Below are 14,846 nucleotides of genomic sequence, written 5' to 3'. Positions count from 1 at the left end.
ATATTTTATGCCTCCTAGTGTCCAAAAAAATGAAAATGAGGTTGAAATAATGATGGCAACATAAAGTATACATATGGTCTATGTTAGTTATTAACTATTTTGAGTGGTAAGATTATTTGTCTCACAAGCAGAAAATTTAACTTTTTGCAAATTGCTAAATTTTCCATTTTTTTACGACATTTTGGTATTTTTCACAAAAAAACACAGACTGTATCGACGAAAATTTACCACTAACTTGAAGTACAATGTGTCACGAGAAAACAATCTTAAAATCACTGGGATAAGTAAAAGCAAAAAAAAGTTATCCCCACTTAAGTGATACATGTCAGATTTGAAAAAAAGGGCTCTGTCAGGAAGGCAAAAACTGGCTGTGTCAGGAAGGGGTTAATGTACTTCACAATGCTGAATGTAGAGATCATGGACCCCAGGATGGACATGCTGTGAAAATCCTGGAAGCAGTGAATTTTGGAGTGTGGTGCTTGGATCTTCTCTGACCTGTTATATGCAAGACTCTAGCAGGTGTTCAGGAAGACTTGCACAAATTGATCATCCATAGAAGGGCCACTGTCAAGCGAATGTGGCTTGACCAAACTTTCAGTGACCAGGCCCAAGCCATTGAAAAGGTAGGGTTCTGTCGAAGCAGATTCTCTTCCATTACTGCCATGATCTCCTTGAAGATACGAAAAACAGTGGACAACCGAAAAGGCTGAAACTGGGAATTGTCGCTTTGAATTGCACACCTGGGACGCATTGATGGACAGTTCTTATGTGGCTGTGTATATGGGCATCCTGGATATCCAAAGGCTTAATATAATCCCCTGCTTCTCTGGTCAGGAATAAAGATTCAACATGAAATTTGGGAACCTAAAAAACCTTTATCCTAGGCCTTTATTGCTCTAAGATTAAGAATTGGCAAGAAAGAGCTGCCTGACTTTTGTACTAGAAAAAAGTTTGGTAGACCCCTTTAACTCTTTGAGGCAGGGGACCGGGAAGTTGAACTCTTGAGACCAGAAAGGTCCCTGAGAGCTTCTACTTTGCTTGGATTTTCTGGCAAATTTACAGAAGCCAGCCTGCCACCTTGGGATACCTTATGATGGAGCCTGCCTGCCTTGTCATGCGGCAGGCATGTCTGCTGGCTTACTGCAGAGCTAAGATCCTTTTTGAGGAAATACACCTGGCTGAAAGGAACAAAAACTTGTCTTTGCTCTGGATGGTGCGACTGATTGGAACAGTCGTATTGTACACTGCTAAAATGGCAAAATAGGATATCCCCAGAGTGTGGGAGTGTCCCTATGTTTTTGTTTTTTTGTGTGTGTTATCCTGCCAGGTGCTTAGCCAAAGAGCTCTCCTAACCACCACTGTCGATGCTAAAACCACAGAGACCAAGACCCCAGCATCTAAAGCAGCCTCCCCTAGATAGGTGCTCACTGCCCTAATATGTACTACTAAGGGTAAAAGTCCTTGCACTTGGTACACATGGAAAGGCTTTCCTCTAATTCCTCTGGCCAATGGCGGACTGCCTTAGCTACCCATGCTGGTTAGGGAAAGTCCAGTTCAGAGTCTATTGCACTAGTTAGTAAGTAGGAGATGAGTGCATTAATGAAAGTTTTTGCAGTGTGTTGTATGATAGATGTGTGTATTGCGATATGTTTTGTAAGTTGGCCACACACCAGACCAACTTTCCTCCAACAATTCAACTACTGTGGTAGACTTTTGTATGAATTTTTTGGTTAAGTAGCGTGGCACTTATCAGATAGGGATCAGCCTGGTCTATTCTATAAGGATATCCAAAAAGGGCAATGGTATGAGGTTGTTTTTAGTATAGACAGCTGGGCGCTCCCCTTTGTTCGAAACGAGAAAAAAAAATGAAGATTAACTTTAAGATTAAACAGAGCAAGAAGAAAAGGAAAGTTAATCTTCATTTCCTTTTTTTTTTTTTTCGTTTCAAACAAAGGGGCGCGCCCAGCTGTCTATACTAAAAACAACCTCATACTGTGGTAGACTGTAAATTGCTCCCATACATTACCAAATTTTCTTTTCGAACAGACATTTGCTCTTAAACACCAGACAATGAACATAAACCTAATTCAGACAAGCTGTTTAAATCAAACAGATTTAACCAACTTCACTGTACAACCATTTTCATCTGTAGCAGCCCTAATTGTTGGATTGTTGGAGGAAAAGGTGTTCTGTGTATGGCCATCGTATGATGTGTATAACAGGGTTTGGAAAATGAACATGCTGTACAGGGGGAGCAAAGTTTAATGCTGAATCCAAGATGATACCTTGACGGCAGATTTGAAGGATTTATGATTATAATGTTGTAAACAGAGATTGTAAGATCTGTCACTTTTTTATTAAAATGCGTATGTAATTTTTACACCTGTGTTAATTTCCCATAGACTCATGGTAATTTTTTACAAGTCTGTAATAGATCGGTAATATATACAGTAATATATGTCTAAATTTTTTTATTTTTATTAAGCAAAATGGGCAATCGCAGAAAACAAGTTCCTCACAAGCGACTAAAAACCAGTGCAGAAAGATATGTGTCGGTAAGTTGTTTTTGTTTTTTTATAAACCTTCCTGATTTCCTGGAACCAATGCATGCAAACTTTCGAATTCTGTTCTGCAATCAAGAGGTTAGATTACCTAGAAAACATTTTGGTGAAAAGGCCTGCGTTAAATTCCTTAGGTAATATGGTTTAACATTCCATTATTCTCTCTTTAGGTAAAGGTGGCCTGGTCTTAAGATTATTAGACTCATCGACTTTGTTTTAAAATATAAAGGTGCCCATACACGGTGCGACAGGGGGTGCGATGTGATGCATGCTCTCTTGCACATCCCATTGCACAGCACATAAAGTATATGCAGCCCGTGCGTTTAGTACTAGATTGCATCGTATCATACAAAAAGCACGGTGCTGTAGCACATTGTATTATTTTTGTACGCGATGCTATGCAATCTAGTACTAAAAGCACAGAGTTCATCGCACCTGCGTATGGGCACCTTAAGATTAGGAAATTAAACTGCCATGAGGTGCAAGCGTTAATTTAAGGGACCTACTCACGTGGAGATGTGCTGAGCGTTCGAGGCTGTGTGCTGAGCGATCTAGCAGGGCCAGTGTTCTCTCCCCGGAGTTGACAAATTAATATCCAGCATGCTGAATATTAATCGCCGGGTGACAGCAAAGCGCGGGGCCTCACGTTGCTATCGCAATGCCCCTACACACGGAGCAATGTAGGGCCATTTTCTAAGCAATCTATTGAAATTGCTTCGAAAAAGCCCCTAAATCGCTAAATGTGTAGCCCCATGAGGGTTGGGTTCTAACCAGCAAATTACACTAATTAATTATTATTAGGCTCACTGTAGGCTTTCTGTCGGCCTGTACATTTTTCATAAATAATTTAGAACAATGTATTGGTTATTATTTTTGCAGCCATGATTTCAGATAGTGAAACCTACTTCAGTTGTGTACTAAACAAAAGGGCGTGTAAAGTAAATCTAGAAAATCTGATGCCCACTTGTATGTGTAAGCTAAAATGCCTTCATACATCAAAAAGCATTCCCAGAAAAAAAATCACACTTGCATTATCTTGTGTTTTGTGTGGGTTTTTATCACATGTAGGCAACTAAAGCTCAGAATGGATCACAGTGGATTGGTGGTTCAGAGAATGAAGATGAAGGCAAGAATTGCTTTGTGGACTCTGGTAAACCAATCCTATAATACAGAATAAATGAAAAATGGTTTAGAAATATTTTCGCTTTTATTTTTTATTTTTTTAACCAGTCCACAGGGATTTATTTTATTATTTTGTAAAGCAACATGATGAGGTTTTTGTTATCAGACAGTCATTGGCTTGTTACTAGTTTTAAAATAAGACCTTCAATAAAGGAGCCCCTTTTCTATGGGAAAAAAATATTATAGCATTGTATCTTGCAGAAAGAGCCACTTTCAAATACGCAAAATATACTTTTAAGGATAGAAAGAGTATTTATTTTTAGAAGGAAACCTAGTGTACTCCTGGAAAATGCTTGCTAAATGAAAAACTTGTTTCACTGCACAGGAAAGGGTTTAGTCTGCAATTAAGAGGAATACATTTATAAGAAGACTTTCTGGAAACACAAAATCACATATAATGGGGTGGTTGAATTAGAAGTGATTGGTGCAGTGATTGGGGTGTGTCAAATAAGAGAAAACGGTACTTATGTATTATCTGGGCTCCCATGATAAATGCACCCCATTTTTTCATACCCCTACTATCCAACTACGCATGGAGTTGATTTTATATAGTGTGGCGAGAGCAGCGAGCCACCGTGCCCGAAGCGTGGCGAGCGTAGCGAGCCCCGCGGTCTCATAAGAAAAACGGAAGCCCAGATATTACATAAGTACCGAGAAAACATGTTAAGTCAGTAACTTTTTACTGTGGTGTGTGCAGCCAAGAGTTGCGGCACGTCACAGAACTATATCTCTCCCTAGTATACAACCTTATTTAAGAAATATTTACTAGTATACGGTCATTAAGTCAACACACTCAAGTTTGACATGGCTTTAGGTAAATGGGGTCATTAGGTCTACATTGGGAAGGTCGTTTTTTTTCCACTTGTTGCACCGATAGTGTCCATGTCGACATCCAGGACAAAAAAACTGAATATCCCATGTCCACCTTTCGACTGTCAACATTCCCAATGTCAACCTAATGCTTGTATCAACCTAAAGCCATGTCGGCCTTTTGACTGTGTCGACCTAAGGCCGGTTAATCATCAGTGGTTGACCTAATGCATGTTGACCTTCCTGTGGTCGACCTATCGATCCCAACCCATATTCACTATGCAGTAATTGTTTGCAAACCACAAGAAGCATTAACTTTTTCTAAGCAGATTTCTATTTATTCTGTTTTAGCATGTGTTTGGTGTCCTGGCATATTACTCTGTAACTCATATATATATATATTTCTTCATATTGTCACAATAAGGATGTAAATAGTCTGTGATCAATCTTAGGTACTAAAAGTGAGGGTACTATACCATCAGTTATATCTCATCTAAAATAAGACCTTCAATAAAGGCAACCACAATTTATATGTGTAATGCACTAATTATACACAATATACGACAACTAAAGGTGATCTATGATTTTTTTTATTTAAATTGGTACACCGTAATGCAGTTTCTGTGCAGCAGAATAAAGAGGCCTCTTGGCTCTAAATATCTGCAGTTTGCAGTATCTCTGCACTGTACATAAGTCTTAAGGATTGCACTTCAGTATTATATTATGGCTGACTTAAGTGGATGATTCACAATGTATCTCTGCCCCCCCAAAAATGGTATGGAAAATGGTTAATATAGGCAATCATATAAAACTGTAAATAAACAGATCCTATTTAAGAGCAATTTTATGAAGAGCCACACAGATAAGGTCATCATTCTAGGAGTAGTAGATTCTTATACCCCTTTCACATCGCAACTAATTATTGGGTACAAGCCAGTTTGACCCGGAAATTAGTGTGATGTGAAAGGGGTTACAGTGTCCAGAAAATGAGTAGCAACACGGCAAAACAATCCGGTAAAAAAATCAAAGTCCTAACTGGTTCGTTGCCGTGTTGCTTGGCGGTGTGAACGGTTTACCAGGTCGAGCGACCTGTTTTCCCGTTCACACTATGGAAGAGGCAGTGCTTGGATCAGTGCCAGCTCGAAGCGTTGCCTCCTCCCCCGCCCCTGATGACGCATCGAATCCCCGCTGCACCCCTGGATGACGTTGGCGAGCAGGCAATGATGCCGGTTCGCTGTGGGGATCTGAATATCCCAAAATGCAGGTTTGCGCTGGGACTGACCCGTTTAAAAGTTCCGGTGTGAACCGGCATTTTGCGATGTGAAAGCAGTATGTGATGTTATGTCATTTATCAATGTTTACAGTGTTATCTAGCTCTAGCACTACATGGTACAATTATTGTATGCAATTTAGACTATGGCCCTTATTTTGGTTCATTCTTTCTGACAAAATCCTTCTTAGATGGGCAAAACCATGTGCTTTGCAGGTGGGGCAGATGTAACATGTGCAGAGAGAATTAGATTTGGGTGGGGTTTTACTTCAAAGTGAGATCTATATTGCAGTGTAAAAATAAAGCAGTCAGTATTTTCCCTGCACAGAAACAAAATTACTCACCCAAATCTAATTCTCTCTGCACAAGTAACATCTGCCCCCCCTGCAGTGCACATGGTTTTGTCCATCTAAGAAGGATTTTGTCAGAAAGAATGAACCAAAATAAGGCCCTAGATCACATTGCATACGTTTTGCAATGCAATGAGATGCAATCTAGTCCAAAAAGTATGTGGTGCACATAGTTTTTGAGCTGTGCGGGAGCAGCCATCAATTGTAACGTGTATGGGTACCTTGAAGGATTCTGGAGTCAGGGCTTATAGCATAGCCTTTGGTGATGCTCACCGCCTGGTTCTAATTACAATGGGGCTGCCTCTAGTGACACTCGTGACTGGTGCCACGGCACTCCTGGCGCACAGTTTGGGAACCACTGCCTTAAACACTACCTGATGATGATTGGGTAAAGATTGTGTGGTGTGTCAATAATATATATATATATATATATATATATATATATATATATATATATATATATATATATATATATATATACACATACATACATACATACACACCTAGTGTCCGTGTAATAACGAAACGCTGGCAGCGAGTGAAACTACATCTTTCTCTTTCACACATACAGAAACAAAGGGGCAATCAGCAGAATAGATTTTAAAGCTTTTGCTTTGAGCAGGCTTAGCTAGTATAATATATAATTGGTCCCTTTTGCTCAGTTGTATATGATGCCGGTTCTTTAGCTTTCTCAGGTACAAGTTTTCAAATTCTCCGACTTCTGCCACACTTGGTGTTGGACATCTGTGCTCCTTATTTAGGCAGATCGGATGCGGGACCATTTGTCTCTACAACATGAAGATAGACAGCCATTAGGTCGACCAGCCATTAGGTCGACCAGCCATTAGGTCGACCAGCCATTAGGTCGACCAGCCATTAGGTCGACCAGCCATTAGGTCGACCAGCCATTAGGTCGACCAGCCATTAGGTCGACCAGCCATTAGGTCGACCAGCCATTAGGTCGACATGCCATTAGGTCGACATGCCATTAGGTCGACACTGCCATTAGGTCGACACTGCCATTAGGTCGACACTGCCATTAGGTCGACACTGCCATTAGGTCAACACTGTCTAGGTCGACAGTCAAAAGGTCGACATGGTTTTTTCACTGTTTTTTTTACCCAAATGTCGACACAGTCGACATGGACACAGTTTGAAGTGAACCGCAGCCCCTCGCTTCGCTCGCAATGCTTCGGGCACGGTGCCTCGCTGCGCTCGGCACATTATTATAATCTAACTCCATGCCGTAGTGGATGGTAGGGCATGAAATACCGCCTGTCGGCTCAAAAAACAGTGAAAAAACCATGTCCACCTTTTGACTGTCGACCTAATGGCAGTGTCGACCTATTGAGTTGTCGAACTAATGGTGTCGACCTAATGGCTGTCTATCTTCTTGTTGTAGACAAATAGTCCGGATACCAGGCAGATCACGGTCAGTTGCTTCTAAAAAAAAATGTTCTTTTAATGCAGTCTAAATATAATGATGCTACAAAACTGCAGACTTTTATGTACCAAGTCTCTTAATTATTCATGTTTTGGTTTTCGGAATCAAGGGTTATTTAATAATCTAGATAACAATATTTTATTTATTGTATTTTAGGCAACACATTATATAAAGTGAACGGTTACTAAATGTATACTTTTTTTTTTTTTTTTTTTTTCAAAGAACATCCAAAGAAAACCCTTAAATCATGCAGAGCCTCCTGTTTTAAAATGGGACACGTGCTGAGAAAAATTCATCAGGACAATACTTGTTTGACTGAGAAGGTTCTAGCTGTGGAACAACAGTCTTTTCAGAAACTTTCTGAAATCTCAACAGTACTCTCCACTTTAGCCAACTACATGATGAACACTCAAACCTGCCAAAGATCTTCATGTTCACATGCTCTGGATGCAGCAAGGATTCATGAAAAGGAAAGACAGAGTTCACACAGACATCATGGACTGTGGTCTGATGCTACAAGTTATTCAGCCAAGAAAGAATATGATTCTTAGCACACGTATTACAAATAATACAAATATGTGACTACATGTACTGAACAAATCTGGTCAGAATGCATACATTGTAGGTACTGTCAGTGTTTCAGTTGTATCTAGTAGTTATTTTTAGATCAATTTTTTTTCCCCTTGTTGCGTACATGTTACACCCTAACAAGTACTTTTAATTGCTGGTTATTTTCTTTATACATTTCCATAAATATACAATTCAATATTTTACTTTAGAAGCGTTTTAAACTGTCAATATCTTTACTCTGGGAATCTGATGACCATTGCATAGTTCATGGTAAGCGTAAAGGAAATTACTTTAATAAATTGAAGGCCTGCACCCCATGTAGAAATGTCACTGGTAAATGGCATGATGTGGATGTTGGGTAATGTAATCCCTCCCCAAACTTTTTAACCCTTTAAGTGCCAAGTGGTCTGTCAAAAAAAAAAAAAAAAAGTGTGAAAATTGTCAAGAAAACATTTTATTCATCATAATGACCTGTAATATTTACCTTACCTTTTATATAGGAAAAATAATCCCTTTTTTTTTTTACACAAATTCTTTTATTTGAATTTATATAACAAATGTCAGAGATGGTGGGATTTTTAGTGGATATTTTGCACATCTTACAGATGTTGGCACTCAAAGGGTTAAAATTGCCCTTTCCCTTGTCCCACTCGGTAGCGGTTTCCCCTTCACCCATGTACTTGTTAGTGTTTTTAAATAGCTCATCAAACAAGAACCTTGTACTGTATGTTATGGATAGACAACTTTTTTAACTAGAATGTGCCATTATTTTTTGTTTTGCAACAAAGCTCAGTGATGAAATAGACAATTTGATGTTAAATAGATAAGAGACACTGGACTATTTCTTATTGATGTAGTTCATTATGTTTTCGCATCATTCTCTTTGTAAGTAATGTTCTGCAACTTTGTTGCTATCACCTATTATTTTCTTGGTCATCATACTTCTAACAAAGACTTTGTGCACAGTGGTATTTATCGATTTATTAACTGAAGAGAATACTACGCAGAGGGATAGTTATTCTGTGAGAAGGACGCCTAGCTGTGTACTGGGAATTGGTAATATTAGTAAAGCAGAAAGTGGCTGCTTCCAGAGTGTGTGTGTGTGTGTTGATGTGCCTGTATTATTGCTGCAGGAAATATGTGGGAGCAGCCTTATGCCCCTTTCCCACTGCAGGCTTTACACGGTAAAATGCCGTTTTTTTAGCCTTTTTAAACGGCTAGAGCTGCAGTGGGAAAGCTCCAGGTTGCTTTACACGGGTAACAAATACCGGTATTTGTTAACCGGGTAAAAAGCAGTGTTTTTACCGTGTAAGAGCCGTTTTTTTGGCAATGGGAAAGGGTTTTAAACGGTATTTAGAAATAATAATAAAGGTTAAGAACATGATTGGTGCATGTGATGTTTTTAATGACAGGCAAGGTTTACTAGAGAGTTTAAACGTGTTGCTTTGTGGTTTACACGGGTAAGTGTGAATGGGACAAAAACTGCTTTTAAACGTTATTTTAACGTTTAAAAGCTGCAGTGGGAAAGGGTCTTTGTGGCTATTACCCGGGTAAAGACACGTTTAAAAAAAACGGGTCTTTACCCGGGTAGGCAGTGGGAAAGCAGCATTAGTAATGTAAGTAGTCATAAAAATACCTACACAATTCCTGTTACAGGAATTATGTGAAGACCTTTTTGTAACCTTCATATAGTATTAAAATACAGTATTGTCTGACCGCTTTATTACATAAGCTATCAGCAATGTTTATACTTTTATATGAAAATGTGTTGTCTTTCACTAGCTTTAGGAAACCATTCATCTTTGCATTTATGTACTTGCTTCAATCCACATGTTGGTATAGGAAAAAGAGAGAATATTTGCTTGCACCCATTAACAATCATTTCTCAGTGGTTTGTTCTCGATTTATGATAAGGAGAGATTAGCAAAGGTTCACAAGCCATGTGGGAGTGAAACAAAATTCACAGTTTTAGGAAATCTGCATAAGTACAGTATAATTGAACAATGTGTGTGTGGATATTCCACGATAACATGAGCGTTTTACCTAATAGTCTTCAAACTTTGCACACTATCATATCATAAGGGAAGATCTATGTTCGAAGATGGGTTTAATCGGATAAGCCCTTAAGGGTGCTGTCATAAGGGTCGATGCTATTTCAGTTTTCATGCATTGTGATATGTCGTTGGAAAGATTAGGACTTTCTGAATACAACACAATAAACATATTCCCTTAGGTGGACCCTTAAAGGCATATAAGGGTCTATTAAATGAAAAATATTTTCACTTTACAAAACTTTTGACAAACTGAAATTAATAAGAGATTCATTGGCAGAGTTGTCTGAATCGAACGCTGTAGATATCGTTGTGAGATCAATCCACCAGTCAGTTATTTTTCTTTTTTTTTTTTATGGTGCACCTATAAAATCTCAACTACATTACTGACCCTTTTATACCCAACACTACATTACTGCCTCCTCTATACCCTACACTATGGACCCCACTATACTCTACACTTATGACCCCTTTATACCCGCAACTACATTATTGATCCCTCTATAATCTCAGATACACTACTGACCCCTATATACTCACCACTACATTACTGATCCTTCTATACCTTACACTACTGACTCCTCTACCCGCCTACAGGGGTTGGGATAATTTGGTCTACAGCATTATGATCGACATGGGTCTAGGTCGAGAGTTTGTTAATTCGACAGGTCATTTGTTCCAAATTGTCTAGGTTGACAGTCAAAAGGTCAACATGGGGTTTTTCACTGTTTTTTTTTACCTGAATGTCAACACAGTCGACATGGACACAGTTTGAAGTGCACCACATCCCCTTGCTTCGCTCGCTATGTGTCGGGCACACTATTTTATTCTCCCACCACGCCCTAGTGGATGGTAGGGCATGAAATACCGCCTGTCGGCACATGTCGGCTCAAAAAACAGTGAAAAATTCCATGTCGAGCTTTTGACTGTCAACCTACACAATGTTGAACTAATGACCTGTCGACCTTTTCCCATGTTGACCTAATGGTGTAGACCTAATGACCACATCCCCACTACCACTACACTACTGACTCCTCTGTACCCGACACTACACTACTGACGCCTCTGTACCCGACACTACACTACTGACGCCTCTGTACCCACCACATTACTGACTTCTCCATACCTGCCATTACACTACTGACCCCTCCAAACCCCCTGACCCACTCTATACCCTATTTTAGGAGGAAGAAGGGAAAGACTCTCTCTTTGTCGGGGCACTCTTTTTATGAAAAAGTTTTTTACAATTCAAAAAAGTATTGTAGGTTAAACAGAAGGAAAACACAAGGGAACCCACACACTAGGTAATTGTTGAAGAAATTAGTGAAACATTACTTTACATTTTGTGTATGAAATGGTTTAAAAAAAATTCTTTAATGGTATTTTATTGTATTGTAGAGGAGCCCCTGCTGCTAGCGGTAAAGGGATGCTGGCCTCCTGTAGAAGTTACTGCCATGCTTGCATTGAAAATGGAGAGATAACAAAAAATGGTTAAATGATGGAATATTTGCCTAAGTGTCCTCTCTGCCACTGTTGCAACACCTTATCACACATGGCAACCAACTTTTACAAAACATCATTTACAAAACAGGCAGGACTCCGAGCCCTGCAAATAGTGGGAACACTAGTCAGCGTCTCCAGCCATTGATATTTTGATTGCATGCATGCTTAAAGGGATTCCCTGACATTCCCTCACTGATTTACAAATAATGAGGCAAGAGGCTAGTCCTATTATATGATCAAATTAATACGTTAAAATCAATGGTGTTTTACTCAAGTACCACCAACAAGTCATGTTTTATGGATTTCTTTAATCATGCACTGGTGAGTTAATATATTATTTTGCTGGCTCAGTAAATATTTCCGCTGCTCCTGTAGATAGAAATCCTCAAACCATAAACAATATTGGGGGTATTTGAAGCTTGGGAGCTGGTTTTAATGGATGAGGTAAATAAAATAAAAAGTAAACCGCGCTGGTTATGTTACAGCGGCACAGTAAACAAACAATATGCAATACAATCAAAATGAGCGCTCTCATTTTTTGTGTTGCCACCTGTAAAAATGTCACCGAGCCCGAAGCGTGGCGAGCGGACGCGCATTACTTCACATGTATTCCGCGTCCGCTCGCCACGCTTCGGGCTCGCTGTGCTCGCCACACTATATAAAATTAACTCCATGCCGACGTGGATAGTGGGGGTATGAAAAGGTCGGAGGACGCGTACCGCCGCCCCTCGCGGGCACGCTGCGCGAGCCACGCGTTGGGTTGGGTTGATAGTACAGGTGGCGTGGGGGTGCTTTTAACATTGTAAGCACCTATTACGGTGCTTATACAATTATTTATCATATAGGGCGCACATTTAACATTGAAAACACCCATTAGGGTGCTTATACAATTTAAAATCTTATACCATTGTATATGCCATACAATGGCATACAATTCGATGGTATACAATTTTAAATTGTATCACATCGCATACCATCGTATGCTTTATGGTATGCGATGCGATGAGCGCCGTGCTAGGAAACAAATACCCAAATAAATATTTGTCAACCCTTTTGGGGAAATATTTGATGGGGTACTGAATATTAAAGGTCCAGTATTCACGCTTGCTAACTGTCCGATGAGTATTCTGTAGGGAATTTTTCTCAACCTCTTCTCACATTCAAATCTACCTCCAAGTGTTGAACCGCTGCAACTAGCGCTATGCCGAAGTATGCATTGCAAAGGCAAATAAATATGGTGTGGTTTGAACTAAAAAGTTCAAATCGCACCGTGTGTGGGCTCCAGGACTATTTATTTGTCTCACATATTGAAAATCACAAGGGCATTTGAGTAAATGTTTTATTTATTCTGTTTCCCAGTTTATATGGTCTTTGATAGTCTATATTTTACGTTTTGTTGGCCTTTAATCTGATTTGTCCGTATTTCTTTTCCTATCGTTGGATACTAAGAATTCCTTTCTGTCAATACTTAAATTTTGAAATATGGCAGGTTCTATTTTCTCAAAAGTATATCCAGACTTGGGTACATTTATCCTACATAACCCCAGCTTGTTCGTCATACGTTTCTATTTAATACAATTGCGCATGAGGTGTCTAAACCAGGCTTTCCCAACCACGGTCCTCAAGGCACACCAACAGTGCAGGTTTTAAGGAGCCCATACACGTTGTGTATGGCTCCGTTCTGCACTATGCGATGCGCGCTCCCGCGCATCACATAGTACGGTACAAAAAGTATGTGCTGCACATACTTTTTGTACTAGGTACACATCGGATCGGATCGCAGTGCATGCACACTGCATGCACTAGGGATGCGATCCGATCCGATGTGTGCTAATTAAGTCCCAAACGGATCCGTTAAACGGACCGTGTATGGGCTGCTTTAGTGATATCCAGACTTCAGCACAGATGGTTTAATCAGAATCACTCAGGTACTAATAAAGTCACCTGTGCTCAAGCCTGGATATACCATGTGTGGAGCTATGGGTGACTGGAGCGTTCAGAGGCACAATGAACATGGTGAGGTGCTGAGCATAGTGTGGGGACACAGCTGCGGGTGATTTCCCCAGATACCTGGGGAAATCAGGGGGCACAGTTGCAGACAGACCCAGAGGTAAGACTTCTAGGAGAAGGGGTTGAGCTTCAAGTGAGTTGAGAGGACTGGAGGAAAATAGGAGTAATTGTGCTCTGCTGCTTGTGGCTGGGAACAGAGAAACAGAAATTTTGATGGCTGGGACTGTACTACCAAAAATCCTATGGGCCTATTTTCAATGGAGGCCTGGAGCTGCAGCTCCAGCTCCATCTGGCCTATTGTTAATCCGGCCCTGGGTTATAGGGTTGACACTAATAAGGTCATCTGTCAACAGGTCAACCACTATTGATCAACACAAAAAAGATTGACATACCTTAGGTTGACATGGTCAAAAAGTTGATGCAACTGGCATGGCATGAGTTTTTCCATTTTTTTTTGTGTGTGCCTATGTTGACATGGACATTATACTAGTGTCCTACGTCTTCTCACTGGGCTCTCTTTGCCTGACATGCTTTGGGCTAGCTGTGCTCGGTAAACTATTTAATCTAGCGCTATGTCCACTTGGATGGTAAAGCACTGCCACTTGTGGCAGCTGAGATGTACTAACTCCGGAGAGTATTGCATTGGAGCTGCTGAGTGCTGAATAACAGGGATGCTGCAGAACTTGAAGCTCCGCAGGTCCCAGCAGAGAATTTGATACAGCTATATGCTGCTCACAGGAGTGTATCCTGTACCAGAACAGCATAGTACTGTATCACAGAAAGGTTAGTAGCATGACCATACATTCTCGCTCACAGACTTTGGCTAGGCAGTGCACGTTTTTTTATTTATTAGATCTGTTTTTGCTGGGCTGTGTAATACTTTTTTCCTGAAGTAAAGATCCAGTGAGCTGTGCTCCATTTGTCTATGTCTCCCACTATGCAGCACATACTTTTTGTACTAGAACTCATCGCAAAACCGAGATGCGATGATATGCAATATTGTATGCAACAATTGTAACGTGTATGGGCACCTTTAGGTTCAGTTATGTGTTAAAGGGCAGGATTTGCTTCTGATTATACACATATTTTATGATT

General features: G+C 40.1%; 1 protein-coding gene across 2 annotated transcripts in view; it reads left to right on the top strand.

Annotated features, from left to right (window-relative positions):
- The window catches only part of LOC146063896 (heat shock factor protein 2-like), a 61,008-nt gene extending 51,853 nt beyond the window's left edge, over window positions 1–9,155 (top strand). Inside the window, exons 11-13 of one of the 2 annotated variants that reach the window (XM_083176792.1) lie at window positions 2,486–2,555; window positions 3,630–3,711; window positions 7,840–9,155. In XM_083176792.1, coding sequence (XP_083032918.1) covers window positions 2,486–2,555; window positions 3,630–3,711; window positions 7,840–8,168 — 481 coding nt within the window. In that variant the 3' untranslated portion in view covers window positions 8,169–9,155. The remainder of the gene's footprint in view (window positions 1–2,485; window positions 2,556–3,629; window positions 3,712–7,839) is intronic. The other variant, XM_083176793.1, reaches the window with a different exon arrangement.
- Window positions 9,156–14,846: the final 5,691 nt, after the last annotated feature.

This window comes from Crinia signifera, chromosome 3 (genome assembly GCF_055691185.1).
Source record: "Crinia signifera chromosome 3, ASM5569118v1, whole genome shotgun sequence".
Classification (NCBI taxonomy): Eukaryota; Metazoa; Chordata; class Amphibia; order Anura; family Myobatrachidae; genus Crinia; species Crinia signifera.
The sequence above is the reverse complement of the archived record's forward strand: the minus strand, read 5'-3'. Positions and strand labels throughout refer to the sequence as shown.